Genomic DNA, 20,923 nt, shown 5'->3' with positions numbered 1-20,923 from the left:
TTGGTCATTATGCAGGCACCATGTGTGTGGAAGGACCTGCACCCGTCTACATGCTGGGCAGGCAAGGAATGCAAACATGGCAGGGAGAGATGTCATGTAAAGGGAAGCAGAGCAAGGAAGTTTCAAAACCCCAAAGCTCTTCCAAGCAGGAGCTGTGTTGAGTAACATAAAATAGGAAATAGAGTGTGAAACAAAAGCTTTGACAGCTCTCAGGGATTCTTTATGACTTGGCCACATCCACGTGGGGTGCAGCTCCCCTGACTCCATTGACAAGCAGGGAGGTGGATGTGTCTGAGCTGCTGTCTGTCTTCTCATCTCTTTCTGCCCAGCTGTGCTCTGACTGTGTGTGGGATGCCACAGAGACAGGCAGGTGGCTGGAACGAGGAATTAGTTCCTACAGGTAATGACTTAAACCTCAAACCATCAGCTTTGCAGACTCTTGTTTCTGTTTAAAGATACCTTGCACACCTGTTTTACTACTCATGATCGATGGGGAAGGGACTTACTTGAGTAAGGGGCAATCACAGTATATGGGTGAGGATTTTACTATGCTAATAAGCACAAAGTTCATACAAAGTTGTTCTTTGACCTTTTAGTTGGATTTATAGTATCCTGCTGCTCTTCACTTGTGTCACAGCTCTTGGTTCCTCCCAGTTTGGCTATTGACGCATCTTTCATAAATTCTTTTATTTCTCCTGTACTATACTTCACTGATTTAGTGAATTTTAAACTTTTATTCGTCTCATTGGTACTTTATTTCAACAATGCGAAGCTGGTTTTGTGAGCTGGGTGCCTGACCCTCCACCGTGGCTGGGGTACAGCTGGGCCCACCCAGCTCCTGCCGCGCCGAGGGAACTCTGAGATCTCACGATGGGTTTCCAAGTGCGGGTGTAAGCTGGGGCGTGAGAGTCCCTCCGGTACAGATGTGCCAGCACCAGCGCCCGGGGGTCCCGGCAGACACACCTCAGGGCAGCCGAAGAATCGCTGCGGAGCGCGGCTTCGGCCGAGGGGGAAGCGCTGCGCTGGCTGGAGGTGCCGTGCAGCGGGCAGGGACCCGTGGGCGTCAGACGTGCGGGCCCGGGCGTAACGAGCTCGGGAAGCGCTCGCTCCCGGTGGCTCCGGGAACCTGGCGGGGACCGCGCAGTGCCCCCGGGCCTGAGATGCACCCCACGGGTACGACCAGCTCCGCTCCCGGCAGCGGCGGCGAAGGGGGCGGAACGGCCCCTTTGGCGCCGCCCGGTGCCGCCCCTGTCCTGCCCCGTCCCGGTGGGTCGTGCGCCGGTCAGAGCGGTCTCCCCACGCCATGGATCCGCCCGAGGAGGTGCGGGCGCGGCTGGAGCGGTGCGGGCAGGGCCACCTGCTGCGGTTCTGGGCCGAGCTGGGCCCGGAGCAGCGCAGGGCGCTGCTGGCAGCGCTGCCGCCGGGGCTGGGCGAGCACTGCCGGCTGGCGGCGGCCGCCGGGGCCCGCCAGCACGGCCCGCCCGAGCGCCTGGATGGCCGGATGGAGCCGCTCCCCGCCGAGCTGTTGGGCAGCACCCGCCGCAGCGGCCCCGCCGCGCTGCAGCGCTGGGAGGCGGAAGGTGAGCGGGGCGCGGGGCCGCCCGTCCCTCCGCCCCGGGGCTGGCCGGGCCCGAATCCCCCTCGGGGGCGGCCGCGTCCCGCCGAGCCCCAGACCGGGGCAGGAGTCGCCTCCTGCGGGAGCACCGAGGGGCACCAGGCAGCCCCCTCGGTCGGTGCCCGGCAGCAGGTGGGAGCCGCAGGGACGGCGGGTCGGGCAGGGAGGGAGAGAGCCGGGGTCACGACTGCGTCCCGGCCCTGAGCGCAGGTAGCCGGTGCCCCTCGGCCGAATTCCCACCCTGCGCTATGAAATGCAGCGGACCGGGGGCAAGTGCTGAGGCCGGGCCTGGCAGGGTCAGGTGGAGCTCTCTGTAACTCCCTGACAGGTGATTGTAGCCAGGTGGGGGGCGCCTGTCTCTTTTCTCACCTAACAAGCAATGGGACTAGAGGCCTCAAGTTGTGCCAGGGGAAGTTACAGGTTGGATATTGGGGAAAATTTCTTCACAGAAAGGGTGGTCAGGCACTGGCACAGGCTGCCCAGGGCAATCGTGGAGTCACCATCTGTGGATGTGTTCAACAAACAAGTGTACAGGCTCTTCATGATATTGTTTAGAGGGCATTGGGGTATTTTGTTGAAATGATTTTTGGTATCTGTCATGAAAAATTTGTAGTACTAAAGTACTTAAAGGGGCTCCAAGAGAGCTGGAGAGGGACTTTGGACAAGGGACTGGAGGAACAGAGCTAGAGGGAATGCCAGAGGGCAGGGTTAGATTAGATATCCCACAAAAATTCTTCCCTGTGAGGGTGGGAAAGCCCTGGCACAGGTTGCCTGGAGAAGCTGTGCCTGTCCCATCCCTGGAAGTGTCCAAGGCCAGGCTGGACAGGGCTTGGAGCAATCTGTGCCAGTGGAAGGTGTCCCTGCCCATGGCAGGGGTTGGAATGAGATAACCTTTAAAGTCCATTTGAAATGAAACCATTCTATGACTCTATAAGCCCCTGGGGAGGGGTATCATTGGTGGCTGAGCTGGGTCACTGCCTTGGGCTGAGCTCCTAGCCTACCAAAAGGTGCAGAGACTGGGCTCAGGTTGGTGCTGATCCTCATCCAGAAAAGCCCATCATCTGGGGCTTTTGGAGCCTGGTAGACGTAGGTGGCTTTCCTTAGAGACTGTGGGTGTCTGAAAGCTGGGAGTGATGGGGGAGACCATGGCTGGATGCAGGGGAATGTGCTCCCCCCACATCACACAGGTCTTACATGGATAACCTCTGCTTTTTTCTAAGTGCATGGTGTATTTTAGTTATTTACAAACACTCATATGTGTCTTGTATCCTTCTTCATAAAATGTAACAGCACTGTTAAGAAATAATAAGAAAGTAGCCAGGAAAAACCAGTTGTGGTCACAGAGATACTTGTCTAAATTTTGGCAAGTGGCTGCACAGTCGTGACCTAACCCTGTCAGCAAAGAGATGGGGATGTGTGGGCAGGGGAGTCAAAATTTCCAAGCAGAAACAGAAATAGGAGCATCATGGTCACAGGGCAGAGGAGCTTTTCTGCCGTGTCAGACTTCACTGACAGGGCCAAGGGGTGATGGAGGTCACATTAGCTTGTACAGCGAATTGTAGAATGGTTTGGGTTGGAGAAGACTATAAAGTTCATCTCTTTCCAATGTTCTGACATGGACAGGGACACCTTCCACTACACCAGGTTGCTCCAAGCTCCATCCAGCTTGGCCTTGGACGCTTCCAGGGATGGGGCAGCCACAGCTTCTCTGGGCAACCTGTGCCAGGGCCTGCCCACCCTCACAGTGAAGCATTTCTTCCCAGTATCCCATTTAACCCCGCCTTCTGTCAGTGGGAAGCCATTCCCTCTTGTCCTGTCCCTCCAGTCCCTTGTCCAAAGTCCCTCTCCAGCTCTCTTGGAGCCCCTTTACTCACTGGAAGGGGCTCTGAGGTCTCCCTGGAGCATTCTCTTCTCCAGGCTGAACACTCCCAGCAATCCCATCCTGTAGAGCAGAGGGGCTCCAGCCCTTGAAGCCTCTCTGTGATCTCCTCTAGACTCATTCCATCAGCTCTGAGTCTTCTTTTTGTTGGTGCCCCCAGAGTTGGAGGCAACTCTGCAGGTCTCAGCAGGACAGCTTGCTCCCCACGCTTTGGGATGAGCCTAGAACACGGGGTTGTTCCTGGGCTGCCAGTGCACATGGCTGGGCCATGTTGAACTTCTCATCCGTCCACATCCTAAATTCCATCTCAGCAGCGCTGTTTGAGGTGGTCATGGTAAGGAAGAAGGAACCCCCTGAACCCTAGAGGCAGATGGGGCTGGTCAGGGCAGCACAACTGAATTAACAGTTTTACCAAACGAGGACATTTGGCTTCTGCCGTGCCAGGCAAGTGAGGAGCTGGCATGTCTGCCTCATGCCACCAGCCACAGCACAGAAAGGAAGGGAAGGCCAGGCCACCTCTGCAGGCTGGCCTAACTGGTTGCCAGCACTGCCTACAGGAGCCCAGGTCTGGTGTGTTTGTGACCCTGCCACTGTGCCCAAGTCACCTGGCCTTGAAGTCTGATGGCCTCAGGCTGCCTCAACCCTGCAGGCAGCCTGAATTTCTACCCAAAGAGGTACACACAGATCTTCTGTTTCCTTTTGGTTTGTTTTTATGATTCAGTTTAATGCTGGAGAGGGAACCAGCCCTCAGTTTTATTTCCTAGAGGAGGGCAATCAGGGGCAAGACTTTATGCTGCTGAACCTGGGCATTGTTGCATGTCCCTGCAGACATGGCCTTGTCCACAGCAGTGTCCCTGTGCCCCTGCATGACATTCCCAGTAGACCTGGTGTCATGGGCACAGGCTTTGTGGGCTCATAGGTCTCTGAGAGAATGCTGCTCTGAAAGCCCCTTGTTTGCAGTGAGCTGCTCATAATGTTGAGCAGGATGGGAGCAGATGAGACATCTGACCTGCTGCACAACGTCCGTGAGCCTGCATGGCCAGTACAGCCTGTGGCTGCGGGATCATGGCCACCCCTTAGCTGAGATGCTCTCTGCACTGTCCATGTATGTCTGAGTTCCCAGCAGCTCCCATCTGTATTGTATCCCCCAAAGACTGAACAGCTGAAATGATGTCTCTTCCTTCTCCCTCCCCCTTTTTCTATGATTAAAAGTGGTGATTAAAAGAACCAGACAACTCAAAACTTGTCTTGGAAACAATGAAGATATTTTTAATAGTTATAAAAATAATGCCACTCTTACTGTCTCTGAGATGATAAAACAGTCTAGTCAGATTTGCTTTCAGATCTTAAACACCAACACTCAGCAATCACATTTTCCAGGCAGCCCGAGGGACGATAGCATAAATCACACTTTTACATTCTGTCAGTGATTTATTAAAGAAATCTAAGCCTTGGCTTAGCCCCATTTTGTAATTTGATGAGCCATTCTGGTTATCTGACTGCTTTGCAGAATTGAAAAGTTTTGAGTTTTCTTCTCTTGCTGACTGCTCTTGTATTGGGGCTGATGTGCCTGTTCAGGAAGAGAATTCTGTCTGCTCTTGCAAGACTAGTCTGTTCTTCCTGCAAGATCTATTTCTGTTTTTTACTTTCTGTGCAGCATAAGGCTGACTGCAGCATTGGTGGGTATCTCAGCAGCCAACACATCTTCCCTTTTCTGTTTGGTTGAGCCATTTTCATATGTTGTAGAAAATAAGGTAGATTTTTTTTAAGTGGATAGATCTTTCCATTTACTTCAGGACTGTGCAGCAGTCCTTTAGTTGTGAAAATTGAACTTTAGTTGTGAAAATTGGTAGTTTTACATTTAGGAAGTCACAGCAGAGCTACTTACTCAACTTTTTGGGGATATTTGTTTTCATAGTGACCTAAGATGAACTTGGAAAAACTCTCGGAGTTGTAGTGTTGCACTACAAATACTGGGAATGCCATAAATGATGGAAAGGAGTTCCTTTGCCAGGTTGTTCATGTGTGCCATGGTTAGCCCTCTCCTGGGGTATGGCCCAGTCAGTCTGATGGATTGTGGCAAAAGAAAAAAAGAGTGGCACCGTTGATGTTTATCAGTTATATTGCTTTGGGCTTGAGTTCATCCTGCTGAGGCTGAGGTTTCAGTCCCCACAGTCAGAGGAGAGATGGATGTGAGATGTCGAATACCCCCTTGGGCAGATCCCATCTTCTTGTCACTGCATGGAAAACTGAGAACTTCCATCTCCCTTGCGACATTCACATCTCAGAGGGGTGATGCCAGCTGTGGCACCCCAGCTATGGCTGAGGATTGCAGCCACTTGATGCTGCAGGACAAAGAGGGGACCTTGCCAACTTTTCCGATACAATATTCATTCCAGGGTGTCACATGAGTGATACCCTTGGTCATGGTCTTTGCTCTGCAGAAACCTTTTAATTTGAGATCCATAGGATGTGGTCCGTTGCCTCAGAACCTGAGTGTTGCATGTTGGTGTGAGCCCAGCAGTGCTGGGAGGGGATGGAGAGCCTGACTTGCTCTAATTGTGGGTGAGTATCCATTTGTCCTAGTTCAGCAGGAGGGACCAGTTAACACTGTGTGGGGGTGATCAAAGCTGTGTATTCTACCCCCTCTATTCATTCCCCAAGGACAATGGACCATTAGCAGCAGCTGCTCAGGGAGTCACTGGCACCTTCACACCCAGCCTGAGGGGGTGTGGCTGCTAATGGGTCATCAACAGTTCAACAATACCCCCTGGCTCCCAGAGTTAATCACCCATTGTGTGAGTCCCCGCCCTGGGGGAGGGTCTGGGTGCTCCCTGAGGGTACATAAGTGGTGGGTAAGAAGACCTCGGGAACTTCTTGTTGGATCCCGAGAAGCAGCAACACCTCAACAGGAGGAGATCACCACTCTTGACCAGACCACAGCCCTCGCCTGCACCAACAGGTTTTTCACTTTCTTTTGGTCTGGACTTGGGGGGAACCACGTGGGTCTGAGCACAAGGGCAAACAAACCCCTGTGGGTTTGTGCCCCAGGACACTGGGTTATACTGCTGGGTTTTGTGAGTTGAAAGCAATTTCCCTTTGTGTCAGTGTATTTATTGTAATATTCTTATTAAATTTTAGGTCTGACTTATAATCTCTCTCGTGGTGAGTTCATTTCCCCTGCTGGTTCGCCTTTAAACCAGTACAGCATTGTAACCCAAAGCAGCATCCCCTGTGCTACAGCAACTGAGACCAGCAAATGCTGAGTTCAAATGTCAAGCAGCTTTGATTTAAATCAATGCGAAATATTTTAGCTCAAGTAATTTCAGTTCTAGATTATTTTTAATAAATGTAATTCTTAAAAAATATTTTAATTGCCCATCTCATAGAATCACAATATGGTTTGGGTTGGAAGGCACCTTAAAGATCATCTTGTTCTAACCCTCCTGCCATTGGTATGGATGTCACCCACTAGATCAGGTTTCTGAGGGTCCTGTCCAACCCTCTCACTCCTGCAGCCTTGTGACCCCAGAGGCTACTCTGCAGCAGAGCCATGGACAGACTGCGGAACCAGCTGCCTTCCCTGTGCTTGGGCATCCCCTACCTTTAGGGAAAGGTGTGCTTAGGCAGAAACACTGTGTTACTGCTGTAGCTAGACTGAAACTTGAAAGCATGGGGACAGGAATTGTGTTACTGTAATGTCATGGACAACTTGAGTTGGGTTTTGTTGCTGAAAGCTGCATTTCTGAACAGAATTAAAACGAAGCCATGTTGTTAGAGCAGCAGCAATTGGTATTTTTCTGCTATTGTTCATTTAAACATCCAATTACTTAAATATTAGCATAAAGGAATTCCTCTTTTTCTTCTAATTCAATCTCTTTCGTCCCTGTGTCTTTCAGTCTAAATCAGGAGTGTTGATCAGCTCTGGTTAATGTGGGATGTTTGCTGGAGGCTGGGCTGCCGTAGCAGTGGCAGCTTGGTGGTGTGCAGAGCTGTAGCTTCTGACCTGGGCAGGCCCAGCACTCCTTGTGTTCCTGGAGGAACGCACAATGTTCTCTAGGGAGAAGTCTTTCTCACAGCTGTCAGTCATTACTGTGATACTGTCTTGGGAGAAGGCAGGGAGCAAAGTCTGAGAGTGAGATAAATGTTTATTATGTGCACCAGATTCTGGACTTACTTGGTTTGTCAGGAGTAATGATACTAGTTTTAATGAGATTGTGGGGGGTGCGGCTCCTGCAGGCTTGGGTGTGTTACTAGTCTTGACTGCAGCTGTGTTCAGCTTCTATTTAAGCTGGAGCACAGGTACAGCTAGTTGATTATGGCAGATTCCAGAAATGCCCATGCTTTACTGAAGATGGTGAGACTTGACTGCTTTGGCATATAGAAATATTGGTGATAAGGGACCTCTGGAGGTCTCTAGCCCAACCCCCATCTGGAACAGGAGCATATGCCAGGTCAGCTATGGCTTTACCAAAGTAAGCCTTGAAAACTTCAAGGGACATCCCCTACCTCTCTGGGTATCCTTTCCAGTGCTGCATCACCTCCCTAGTAAAGACTTTGTATCCTGTTGTACAGTTTGAATCTCCTACAGCTCATGGCTGTTGCCTGTTGTTGCACCATCCACTGCTATAGGTCAGGAAATGGCTGCATCCAAAAGATGAAGTGAATTTTTACCTGTGTGTGCAATGTCATATTTCTTTCTGAGCTGCCAACATTGAACTGGAGGCTTCTAGCTGCTGCCTGAGCTCTGCAGAAAGGCTCAGGAGAAGAGCATGGGATGTTGGTTGCTTTGGAGGTTCTTATGTTCCTTTGGGCTTCTTTCTCTTGTTCAGGTTTGCATCAGATCTCGCAGAACAAGGTGGCAGTGCTGCTCCTGGCTGGAGGGCAAGGAACCCGCCTGGGAGTGAACTATCCCAAGGGCATGTACAATGTGGGGTTGCCCAGTGGCAAGAACTTATATCAGATCCAAGCAGAAAGAATCCGCAAAGTGGAGCAGCTTGCTGGCCAGAGGCATCACTGCAAGTGTGTCATCCCCTGGTAGGTGACCCAGAGCCAGACCTCCTGTAAAGGGCTCTCTGCCTTCCAAGTCTTGCTCATGTTGTCTTCTAAAAGCGTTGAGCTGGGTGCTGTACAGAGACAGGTCAAGGGAGAGGCTTTTGTTGACAGGATTTGTGAAGCCAGTGGCTGGGGGAGGGTGTACAGGAATGGGAGGTGGCAGGTCTGTGTCTGCAGACCTGAGGGATCAAGTGCTGCCCTTGCATCACTGACCATGACCCTGACTGCTGTATCTTGCTGGCTTTCCAAGCACAGGCCCTGGCAACGCTGTAAACTGCGCTTTTCAGTGATTGTTTTGGATGCTTCACAAAAAATGTCATCCATTTCTGCTTTCTCAGATTCCTGCATGGAGGACCACCTAGAGCTCACTTTCCAAGCCCCTCTGCCTTCCCTTGCCCATAATCTCTGCCACAGCAAAAAACCTCTTGCTCCGTGTTCAGGCCACCTTCTGCTGTCACTGTTCACAGTTGATGATTCTGCTGGCTGCTCCTGACTTTCAAAACAGACTAGTTCTGGGTGCAAAATGTGAGTTCCCTGTGGGCTGTGGTGGGTGAGAGGAAGGCACTGCAGATGCTTCTGGGCATGCTTTCTGTTAAGTGTTCTTTGTTAGACTGCTGTCTTAGTTCAAAGAAAGCTAAGGTGTCTATCTAGAGAAGGGGGCTCCTTCCCAAAACCGACCACACCCTTTTATATTTAAAACACTTTAATTAGAAAATGTATAGAAAAGGATAACAGTTCTTAACTACTATATATATATCTAATTAAACCAGACCAGAACAAACCACCACACCGTAAGCAAAAACTTTAAACGGGAATTAGTCTCTACTCTTTCTGGTGCAATTATATTTACGGACAGCAGGTGGCAATGTCGCCCCTCGGTGGCCACAGCCGCGGCTTTTCCGGCGCAGCAAAGACAAAGGGGCAGGAGAGGGACACGGGCTCCCTCTCTGGTGACCTGTGTGAGGATGGCAGCTGCAAAGGGACGGACCAGAACCCTCTCTGTGAGCAACGCAGAGACCTCTCCTCATCCTCCGTTCGAAGACGAAATGCTGGGGACAGGGAATGGCGGTGGTGGTACTCAGCCACTCTGCAGATGAAAAACTGGCCCTCAGGAAGGATCTGCATCAAAATTCAGGGGAGCGGCAACGGGTCTCTCCAACGAGCAGCACAGAGCGCGCAGAGCTGCGGCGCAGAACCAGGGCAGCTCAGTCCCCCAAACGCCTCCACGAACCCAGCAAACCGGTGGCTACCACTCACAGCAGCTGCCGAAGGAGTGTTCCAAAAACCTGGAAAAAACCTCTCTCCACTCCGTCCCCCAAGCTCCAGCCCAACGATCAAACTGAAATGCAGAGCCATTAGCCATTCTTTGTTGGCTGGCTCCAACGATCAAACTGAAATTCAGAGCCATTAGCCATTCTTTGTTGGCTGGCTCCGAGGGCAGGTAGTGGGGGCAGGGCCTTGGCTCCCAAACCGCCCGGTTGGTAAGGGAGAGAAAAAAAATCCATGAAAAATTTCAAAACTATAACAACTATGAAGACCATGAAGAGATACCGTTATGGAATCAATGTCTCGTCTCAGGCAGCCATTGGGCGGAGTGTATGAGGGCTTCAGGGTACCACACTGTTCTACAAATTGTTTCTGTATTGTTTCCTCATGGAAGGTGAGTCCATATGGCCTTCTTCCTGAAGCCTTGCATGCAGGACCTGAATTGCGAATGCACCAAACCTGGTGCTGCTGGAAGTCAGAATGGATTATTTGCAAGATGCTGCATCTACTGATACGTTTCCAGTTCCTGTTCTGGTGCTGAGGAGGCAGTTCACTGCTGTAGTACACCTGAGCCTAGGCTACGCTGTGCTGCAGAGGTGCAAACTGTGGGGCTTTGAGGTCCAAGCTCTGCTGTGCTAGGGATTGATTTGCCTGTCATGCTGGCAGAGGACCCTGTATTCCTATGCCAGTGGTTGTTGAAGAGCTTGACAGGTAGATGATGAAGTTGGCTTTCAGTCACTGGTGAAGGAGGATAGGAGAGGGAGAGACAGAAGCAATATGGGGTTGAAAGGAGAGGAGGAAATAGAAAAACTTAAGAGAAAAACAAACCATTCAACTAACATACAGAAATGCTGTTGTTTGTCTTGGTACTGAAGAGGTGCTGGCAGAGTGAGCTGGTCAGTGTTTCTTTAGACACCTAACATTAGTTTGAATCTAGGGTGAATGAGGCTTTTGTCTGCCCTTTCCTTTGTTTTCCAGTTCATCCAGATACTGCTCACATTTAGGGCAAGGTTCTTCTGTCCTGCCTGGAGCTAAACCTGTGGGTAGAATCATGCACAGGACCCCATGCAGCCTTCCTGCAGGATGAGTTCTGAAGGAGAGCTGTTTTGCACAGTTGCTCACCACAGGATGCTGTAGTCTCTCATTTCACACTTGCGTGGTTCCTCCTTTTGTGTTCCATTTGTCGTTTTGTCTTTCACTTGTGCTGTTCTTGCTCATTGCCCAGCCCCTATTCCTGCCCAGGTACATCATGACAAGTGAGTTCACATTGGGGCCGACAGAAGAGTTTTTTGTACAACACAACTACTTCAACCTGGATAGATCCAACGTGGTCATGTTTGAACAGAGGATGCTGCCTGCTGTCACCTTTGATGGGAAGGCCATCTTGGAGGAGAAGGGGAAAATTGCTATGGCTCCAGGTACCCACTGTTTGCTCTTGTGTGCTGCAGTACTGTCACGTGTGTTGATAGTTGCTACTGGCCATCAGCCAGCCTGGGCACTTGGAGCAGGCTTTGGGGGTTAGAGTTAATGCTTCCATTTAGTGTGGCAGGGTTCTGTTCAATGTTTCAGGCTGGTAATCAGGAGCATAGCTATCTTTGTTTAGCTTTTGCTGGAGTTTTGCCTACACCATGTTTTTTGTCAAAGTCTGAGAGTATTGGCAGGTTTAGGAGTGGTGCAGCTGCAGTTTAGGAAAAAGGTGCATCAGCAGAGTTGTGTGTGAGGTCCCCGGGGTGCTGCCTCCTGGGGTGAAGATGTCAGGAGCTGGGGCTCCTGCTCAAGGCTGATAGCTGGAAATGGGTAAAAAACAGGAAGAAGATAACTCTTTCCAAAATGACAGCAATGTCTCACCTTGGAAGGTTCTGGAGATGGTAAGAGACTCAGTGAAGGCAGCCTGATTGGGATGGTGTTGCAGCTGCAGAGTGGTCTTCCTCAGCTGACAGTGGTATTCAAGGAGAAACTGTTAATGGGTGATCTGTGAGGAACAAACATGCAGGTGTCTTTTGTGCAGCTGCAGTTCAAGCCTTTAAAAAAGCATTGGGAAGTTGCGAGGGGAAGATAAACAGAGAATAAGATTATTTTAGTCTTTCTCCAAGATGAGTTTTAAATACACCTTTACCCAGCACTGGAGGAGAAATTAAACAGAATTTCCCCACCCTCTGCATAACGTTTTTCCCTTTAGTGTTCTCCTTCTGAGAATCTTACTAGCCTTCATAAAGTCTCATAATGCTGCTCAGTAAAGTTGGTCCCCATGCTCCCACTCTGCAGGTGGGATGAGCTGGGGTGAGCTGAACTGCATGTCAAAATTGGAAATAAAATTGGTATCACTGATGCTTGGCTAGAAAGCATTCCCTGCTCTGCTGTTCAAGAAAGTTTGTTCAGGACTTTCTGCTTTTGCTCTGTTATCTGCAAAAAAACCCTAGCCCAAAGTCACTAATGAGCTAAGGCATTCTCTTTTCTCTTGCATTCTAGATGGCAATGGTGGCTTATACCGTGCTTTGGTGGATAATAAGATCTTGGATGACATGAAGCAGCGTGGAATCCAGTATGTCCATGTATATTGTGTGGACAATATCCTCGTGAAAATGGCAGATCCGGTCTTCATAGGTTTCTGTGTTTCCAAAGGGGCAGACTGCGGTGCGAAGGTGAAGCAGTGCTAACACTGGGCTGGTTTCCCACAGGGAGTTAAGGTCTCATTACTCTTGGAAGCTGCTGGCTGAGGGGAGCTTATGTGACCTGGGATGTTCAGCCCTCTGCCCATCAGCAGCTTGCTCCGAGCAGATTTAGAGCTGCTTGCTGCCAACATTGCTTTCCAAATCCCTACCCATGGGTGTCCTCTGTTCTTCCCAGAGTACTGTAGAAAATAAACTTCAGTTAGACCAGGGACCGTAGCTGTACAGCAAACTACAGTCTGGAATTGCTTCTCCTCTATGCCCAGCCCTTTCTACAAAGGCACTTGGGTAGTCTAGAAGCCGTATTGGACTGGGATGTGTTTTACAAGTGCACCTTTAAGTCTAACAGAGGCATTTCTCATGCTTTGCTGTCGAAGACGTGGAAAGCCAAACCAGCTTAGATTTATTCACCCTAAAGAAGCAGGTGCCTAAGGAGAAATTTATGCTACTTGAGTCATTAGCACTGTTGAAGCAAACATGAAGGGTAACAGCTGTAAACAGCTTTCACTAAATGCCAGGTCACAGCCCTTAATAAGAAAAGTGCCCTCCAGTATGCCGATTGCTTTTAACTGGTTTGTCTTCTGAGAAATTGCAATTAAGTGGTTGAGTACTGGGGTTTATCCTCACTTGTTGGGTACAATGTGCCTCCAGGTTGCTCTGTGCCCCCTGAACTGCCCTGCCCCTGCTCCTGAGATTCTGGAGGGTCAGCAGGCAACAATCCTGCATGATTGTTTCTATGTGGGAGTTGGAATGGTGCTAGGATTTTCTTCCTCCTTGTCATAGCCCTTGTCTTGTGGCTGCAGGTGGTGGAGAAGGCCTACCCCACAGAACCCGTTGGTGTGGTGTGCTGTGTGGATGGGGTGTACCAGGTGGTGGAGTACAGCGAGATCAGCCCCAAGACCGCACAGCGGCAGCACCCCAATGGGGGACTGATGTTCAGCGCTGGCAACATCTGCAACCACTTCTTCACTGTTGAGTTCCTGGAAATAGTGACCCAGTAAGTCCCAACAAACCTGCTAGGCAACTGAACCACCCAGAAATGCCTCCAAGAGTGGGTGCTCCTGTTTCCCACTCTGTAATTTCAGTTATGCATACCTCCAGTGCTGCCTTTCACTTTTTCTCTCTTCCAAATGGTTCCAAAGAGCTGTGTCCCCTTTCTGACAGCCCCAGCATTCTCTTCAGGCCCTGTCCAAGGAAGAGGTTCACACCTTCCTAGGTCTGTAGAGGTGAGCAGCTGTACAGGCTGAGAGTGAAGCTGTGGATGGACTTTGCAACACCAGTGTGTTGGGAAATGGAGATGTGATGCTGGACATTTAGTGAGCAGCTGTATGACCTTCCTGAAGAGCTTGACCCATCCCTGGGTGAGGGAACTGCTCTGCTCTGTTGTCATCTCAATTAGATAACAATTTGGGTTATGTTTTTTTTTAACCTCTGTCTGCAATTTCAGCTCAATGCAAAGTCCTCCCTCTCCTCTGACTGTCATCTCCCGCTGATACAGGGAGAGCCACTGGCTGGGCTGCTCTGCTCAGTGAAGTGTTCCCTGGATGTGACTTGGATCACTTGCGAGAGAGCACCACCACCACCACCAGCTGAGATGACGACTCAGAGCAGTTATAAGCCATGTGCTTCCCACAGGTGTACTGGGGTTTTTTCCTAAGTGGGCAAGAAGTAAAAGAACTTGTTTCTTCTCCTTTTTCAGGAAATGTGAGTCGCAGCTGAAGCATCATGTAGCCATAAAGAAAGTGCCCTACATTGACAATGAGGGAAATCTGGTAAAACCGCTAAAACCAAATGGGATAAAGCTGGAGAAGTTTGTGTTTGATGTGTTCCAGTTCTCTAAGTTAGTGGCAGACATGATTTTACTTTTTTCCTTCCCTTCTCAATGTTTGTTTGAATGACTGTAGGTTGTAACAGGCTGTCCAAAGGAGTACCTGGTTTTTGTGTGTGGCTTATTAGGAGGGTTGTTGAATCTACAGCCAGCTCTGACCCAACAGTAATGACACAGGCTCCAAGGGGAGCTCATGGGGCACTTGGAACTTGCATTGACCCTGCTCCCAGACTGGTCATCTTGCCCAGGATGTGTTGGCTGTTCTGGCCTCTGCTAGCCTGGGAAAAATAAAAGGAAATCGAGTGCAAAGCACATGAAGCCCATGTTAAGAGTGTTCAGACTTGCAAAAATTGGGTCTTTCAGGATTGTGGCTTCCATGGCAGCTGCAGCTCTGGTTTTGTTTTTGTGTGCTGTTATGCCAGGGCTCAGCTCACACCCTTTGTGCTTGGAAAACAGTTTGCTTAAGTAGCATAGGCCAAGTTGCTGTTGCTGTGTGTACTGTCAGTGTTGACTTGCCAAGCTCTACAGCATAGCTGGGAGTGCTCTGCCATAGGCAGTCAGGGGTACTTGTGCCTAGGGAATGTGGGATTTTAATAATTTAGAAATTTAGCATAAATGTTCTTGTAAAACCTATTTTCCAAGGTCTCAAATTCAGGAGTGAAGATTCTGTTTTCAGCTTAAATAAATGGCAAAGAGAGACCTCAGAAAAACTGAATTATCTTTGTCTGAGGATAGTAATTTTATTTTTAGAAGATTTCCTTTAGGGCCGAGGGCTTAAGGTTTAAACCAGTATCTGTTTCCTGACATGCGTTCAGTAAAGTGGTAGCAAACCAAAGGCAAAAGCAGCGTGATGGAAACAGTGCTGTTCTGACAGCTCAGAACTCATTTGCATGCATCGATTCCAGGCTTTTTTAACACCTCATAAGCAGCTTGGCAGCTGTGCTTCACCCATGAAGTGAAGAAACACACAGATACTGGTGTGGCGCTTTTAAAATTTGCATTCTGATTTCTGGTAAACAGCTGTACTTAACATTCACCTGAGGCTTCCCATACTGCTTGTTTGTCCCTGGGAACTGGTGTCCTTAGTTATCCTTACCTACAGACTCCCAAGCAACTCAGTGGCTGTTTTTTGGGGCAAGGTGGGGTGCTCTGCAGTGAGTGCACAGCTCGCAGTGTCTGAGCTGTGGGCAGCTTTGTGCTCTCCATCCTGCTGTGCTCTGAGCTGTTATGTCTGGGAGCCTCCCGGCGCCTGGAGAGGTTTCTGTGGAATCTCTGCAGGACTGTTTTTCCTCTCACCTGAGCACAACCTCCAGAGAGTCAGGAAGCTACTGTTATGTTCCCAAAGAGAGAGGGCTTTGTGTGTTTTTCCATACTATAGGCGTGGTACCCCTTGGCTCTTCAGATGGGCAGTGGGCTTCCCTTGGCCTGACTGCCCCAGGCTGCATACATTGCTGCTACTTAATATACGTATTAGCTTCTCCCCATGAATGCTGTTGTTGCACTAGCAGCACTGATGACTAGTTCTGGTTTTCATGATCATTTTCTCTCCTCTTTGCTGGTAGGAATTTTGTGGCATTTGAAGTTTTGAGAGAAGAAGAGTTCTCGCCACTAAAAAATGCAGACACTGCTGACAAAGACACTCCTACCACTGCTCGGCAAGCCCTTCTGGCCCAGCATTACCGCTGGGCTCTCAAGGCTGGGGCCAGATTTCTGGATGAAAATGGTTGCAGGATACCAGAGAAACTCAGGTATGAGCCTCAGTGACCTCCTCTGCCGCTTCAGGGACTGCCCAGCTGTGCCAGCTGGCCAACAGCAGAGGCTGGGGTCTCCAAAACCAGGTGTTAGTGTTGTCACAGGGTGGATCAGTGTGATTTTCATTCAGCTGGTCCTCTCTGGATGTGCAGATTGATGTCTATTACAGCTCCTGCTCCTTTAGTGACTGAGTGCTCCAGGCAGTTAGCACAAAGGGGCTCTGGGTGTTAGCTCTGGAAGATCCCTGCCCTTGGGGTCGTGAGTTGACCCCTACTACAGCACCACTAAACAGGGCCAGCCTTTTCGGTTATCCTGGATTTAACCAGCGCAAGGAATTTTAATTTATAGGCCTTTCCAGCTTTTGTGAATGTGGCCCCAACAGGATTCTCAGATGGGCTTAGGGATTGACTATTGGAGTGATTACCAATTCGGATACTTCCTGTGCCATATGGAGTGGGAAGCTGCTTTTACTTCATGGGGCCATTACTTCATCAACTCATAGTTCAACAAACCCACAAGCTGTTAATTTTACTTGAAAAACACCTCTATAAAAGTAGTGCTCTGGTTTTGATAAGTAACACTTGGGACCTGCTAATTCCCTTTTATTTTCACACTTTGTGTTTAATGTTTGGTGCATGTGACTATAACGAATGTCTTATCCTTCTGGGTATCCAATTCTGGACAATTTTTTGAAGAAGATGCACTGGTTTTTAAGCATAGCAGGAAGTTAATCCTATGTTCTCTTCTCTAGTCTCTCAGGAACTGAAGATCCTCCAGCTGTGTGTGAGATTTCTCCATTAGTGTCTTACTTTGGAGAGGTGAGAATAACTATCTGTGGAGCTATTTTTAAGAGTGTGCAGGTATTCATCTGATTTCCTTCCAAACACAGGTGACTTCTTTAGCCTGGACTTGCTGACAGATGGTCAGATCAAGGGAACTGGGACTTGGACTCTGGCTTACATTTCTGGTTCCACTATGGGTTGCTTTTCAGCAGTTTGTTCACTCTGTTTTAATCATCTGTAAAATAAGATTTGCAACGAGGCTGCAGTTTCATTAAGACTCACAAGTGCTTTGAGATCTTCTGAATTAAAAAGGCAGAATATTAAAATTACAAAATCTATGCATTGCTCATTTGTGCCTATCTCCCACAGTGAGTGAATACTGACTGAGAAGTGGGATATGTGCATTGGTTTTAGGGAAACAATTTCTCAAGTTTGTCCCTCTGAAAATAATTGATCCTGAGAAACCTGTAGTAGTGAGAAGAGGATCTACCCAGTGTTGGACAGAGTGAGAGATGGTGGATTGCAGGAGGATATGTTGGTACTGTGGGGAAGAGTGTTCATGAAACACTTTTGCTGGGTTTCCATGTGTATTAACTTGCAAGCCAGCTACCTGCACTAGGTGTGTTCCTCAACACATGCAGGTAGAAAACTTGCCACAATTGATACATTGTGAGAACAAAATGAGTACATGGCAATTTAAGCTGACTTTTCTTTGCTAGGATTATTCTAATAGTAGCTAAGGACGCACCTTCCCATGCCAGGTCTTCCCCAGGAAGCTTGTTTCTGAAATTGTGTTTCACGGTTTGTTAGTGCCACTCCATGAACCCCAGGCTTGGGGCTGAAATGCTTTCCATCACTGAAGAAACTGTTGCTGTTGTTTGTCCTTCCTGTGACCTTTATCTGTCATTCTTTGAGGACTTAAAAATAGAGCAGGTGACCAGTCTGATGCATTTACAGCCTAACAATGCTATTCTCACATGTTCTCAGGGTCTGGAGCCATACATGAAGAACAAAGACTTCCCTTCTCCCTTTGTACTTGATGAAACCAAAGTGGACATACTGGAAAATTCTTGAAGAGGGAAGCCTTTCTTCCTCATCAGATATCTGTTTGTCAGATCCATTAAAAGAACTGACATTACTAAAATGTCAGCTATGAAGGGCATTGAAAAAAAAAATTACTTTGCAGTGTCTGATTGATGTCAAATCCTCTCAGCAGTTGTGTTCACACACATGTTCATGCTCCCCAGTTCTGTTTCGTAACTTTGTGAGCCTCTTGCCTTAGTTTGTTTTGTACACTTGGATGTGAGTGAGGATTAACACCTTCTGGGTGGTAAACAGATCTTAAATTTATTTGCTGTGCATATGAATATGTATAGAAAGGGCCAGCCAGGCCTAATAAATCAACTTTGCCTTCAAGATTAAACCATTTCAGTGCATTGTTAGGTATCTTGTTTGTGCTGGTGTAGTTGTTTTTTGTTTTTGTTTGAGGCACCATCCTGAAAAGTATGGAAGGACTTTGGGTACTGAGGGCTTTCTCTCCAGTGATGGATCTTTTCCCTAATCCTGTGATGGTTCGAAGATCCAATTCAGCAATTGCATCCTCAAAGCAGATCATACAGAGTCTGCTGTAGGTAGGGATGTTGCTGTGCCTAAGCATTGCTTAAGGTTTGGACTCAAAAGCATTCAGACTAGTTTTGTATCTGGACTTGCTGGTGTCTTGCTTAGACTGATTGCTTCTGACAGCTCTAGTGGCCTGGGCTTTTTTAATTAAAAAAAAAAAGTTGATGAGAAATTTTTTCACACCCCTGTGCTCTTCCTGGCTGTGACAAACATTTGTTTTCCTTTCCATTTCCTGTTTAATAGCTACCATATCCTTCAGACAGGGCTCTCTCAAGATCCCTGAAAGTAGTAAGAGGAACAAATCCCGATGGTAAAATTTAATGCCTTGCTGCTAGAGTTTCTGCTCAGCTGGTTTTCCAGCACTCCTTCACTTACAAAATAATTGCTTAGATGCCTTGCTGTTAAATAGATTATTAACTGTAATGTAAATATATGTGTCAGCTAATGAAGGATGCTAATTGTCAGAACATATGTAGCACGTGAACTCAGTTCTGGCCAAGGAATCCCAGGATGGCTGTGATCCACCAGTGATTATTCCTGTTCAGCCATTGGAAATTGTTCTGGGAAGCTCATGCCCACCTGCTGCAGAATCTGTGCTGAGCAAACTTGAGTTGTTTCAGCCTTGGTGAGGATGCACTCACTGGTGGTTGGCCTTTGCTTCAGGAGCACTCTATACTTTTCCCCTAAACCTGGTGCTAGGAAAGGTGGTGAGGAAGATGCCTCATCTGAAATGTTATTTCATGCATCAGCTTCTATTAAGGAATTGCTGATGATATTTCATTAAGAATAAATAACTTCCATGGCTTTCTGCAATGTCCTCTATTCAAAATGTTGGGGAAGTATAAAAGTGTCTTTGAGAGTAAATACAGTTTGTAAGTAGGCTCAAGTTTTCCAAAGCAAGCATCTAAATGTCAGTATCAGAGTTTTTGGTTATAAAGTGGGTTTGTGTGAACTAGAGTAATGACCCTTTCACACATGCAGACCAGCTAGTGACAGTTCTGATTACCTCACTTGGCACATGCAGCCAGTAATTCCCATTTTTAGTATAAATGAACCCTTTCTCATTGATACTCAATTCTGTAGTCTTTTGGCACAGTGTTCCTGTCATATATTCCACTCCTGTTAGTCAAGTTTTATGTCTGAGAACAAATTGTGTTACATCTTTGTGAGTATTGCTTGGCAATTCTGGCACATGTTTGTTTTATGTTGCACTGTGCTATAAAGAAAGATTTCTTTTGTTCTTTCTGAAGTGCTTTGTCTTTTGAAGCTTCACTTCCCACGTACACAGAGCTGCTGATGTGGTTTTGAAGGTTGTTTTCAAGAAGAAGCTGAATTAGAATACTGAATGCCTTGTCTGTTGGGCTTTTTTTCCTATGATTTTTCATATTCTAAACTCGAACACAGAAAGAATTTTGAGAGAACTTTTAACAAAAGAAATCTATCCTGTATGTAACAAAGTCTTTGTATGCATTATAAAATGAAAAAAGTACCTGAAACAAAGGGAAGTCCTGTAGTCCTCCAGAAACTTCTGGGCACCTAAACATTTTTACAATAAAGATGTTACTGTGATTTCTATGTGTTTGTGTTTCTTGTCCGTGAGGAAAACACACCTGTTCTCTTTGTCTCTGCGCGTTGTGGGTATTGACACCACAGCCGTAGGGCAGACAGTGTCAGCAGTGCTACGACTGGAGGCCAAGTGCCCAGGCTTGAGATTACAGGGGATGTGGCACTGAACAGAGGGTGATTCCTGAAGGGGTTGGATGCTGTGGATCTAGTTTTCATCAGAAAACAGAACATTGTGTTCTTGTCTGTAATCCTGTTTATTTTTTTCCAACCTTTTTAGCTCAGTTTACTGAGGGAAGGGAGTTTAATGTGGATGGTGGTTGTCGATTTGAGTGATCTGGCTCCGAGTCAGGCTCTTGCATCTGAGCACCTTGCAGGAGTGCAACTTTTGCTTTGCTTCACAGTGACAGACACGTCTTAAACAGGGCTCTATTTATAACACAATCAGTAGGGGAAGTCACTAATCTGTCACAAATGGCATATTGTCCTATTTTGGGGGTTTAGTGCTGAACCCAGCTAATGTCCCATCTTCCTTTCTTACCTATTCCCCCCCATTTTTCTCTCTTGACACTCTCGTCAAGGCTGATGGTGGGTTTAATGTGTTTTTAAGTTACATGAATAGTTTCCTCTGATAGGAAAATGAATACTAAAAATGAATGCATGCTTCTGGCATCTTGAATTGTTCCTCCGCTGGTTTATGTGGTGTTTGTATCTACCAGAATTTTTGCTTGCTTAGTTTTCTTAATTGTGAAATGCTCAGAAAACACAAAATTTTAAGTTTTATCTGGAAATCTAGTGTGAGGTGGATTCCAAGTGTAAAGGCACAAATTATGCATGCTAACCTGCCAGTTAGGCACAGCTAGAGGTGAATTCAGGGCCAGGACTTAGAGCAGC

General features: G+C 47.9%; 1 protein-coding gene across 3 annotated transcripts; it reads left to right on the top strand.

Annotated features, from left to right (window-relative positions):
- The first annotated feature begins 276 nt into the window (after window positions 1-276).
- UAP1L1 (UDP-N-acetylglucosamine pyrophosphorylase 1 like 1) lies at window positions 277-20,035 on the top strand. 3 transcript variants are annotated; one of them, XM_071574608.1, is made up of 9 exons: window positions 277-400; window positions 8,327-8,531; window positions 11,058-11,233; window positions 12,285-12,457; window positions 13,288-13,481; window positions 14,184-14,324; window positions 15,875-16,060; window positions 16,816-16,882; window positions 17,834-20,035. In XM_071574608.1, exons 1-9 carry the CDS (start codon window positions 286-288, stop codon window positions 17,918-17,920), a joined length of 1,344 nt encoding a protein of 447 aa, XP_071430709.1. In that variant the 5' UTR covers window positions 277-285; the 3' UTR covers window positions 17,921-20,035. The 3 variants fall into 3 exon arrangements, with proteins under 3 accessions (XP_071430709.1, XP_071430707.1, XP_071430708.1); XM_071574606.1 differs by lacking the exon at window positions 277-400 and adding an exon at window positions 1,250-1,580; XM_071574607.1 differs by lacking the exons at window positions 277-400; window positions 17,834-20,035 and adding exons at window positions 1,250-1,580; window positions 16,954-17,827.
- The last annotated feature ends 888 nt before the right edge of the window (window positions 20,036-20,923 follow it).

Source organism: Pithys albifrons, chromosome 20, assembly GCF_047495875.1.
Source record: "Pithys albifrons albifrons isolate INPA30051 chromosome 20, PitAlb_v1, whole genome shotgun sequence".
NCBI classification, from domain to species: domain Eukaryota; kingdom Metazoa; phylum Chordata; class Aves; order Passeriformes; family Thamnophilidae; genus Pithys; species Pithys albifrons.
This window is presented reverse-complemented; position numbering and strand designations above follow the sequence as displayed.

What these genes read in the sequence shown, in the direction of transcription:
- UAP1L1 (XM_071574606.1), top strand. Translation starts at nt 1,304, where the DNA reads ATGGATCCGCCCGAGGAGGTGCGGGCGCGGCTGGAGCGGTGCGGGCAG. An exon ending in GGGCAGACTGCGGTGCGAAG is followed by an intron (nt 12,458 to 13,287) that starts GTGAAGCAGTGC and finishes TTGTGGCTGCAG; the next exon opens with GTGGTGGAGAAGGCCTACCC. An exon ending in AGGATACCAGAGAAACTCAG is followed by an intron (nt 16,061 to 16,815) that starts GTATGAGCCTCA and finishes TCTCTTCTCTAG; the next exon opens with TCTCTCAGGAACTGAAGATC.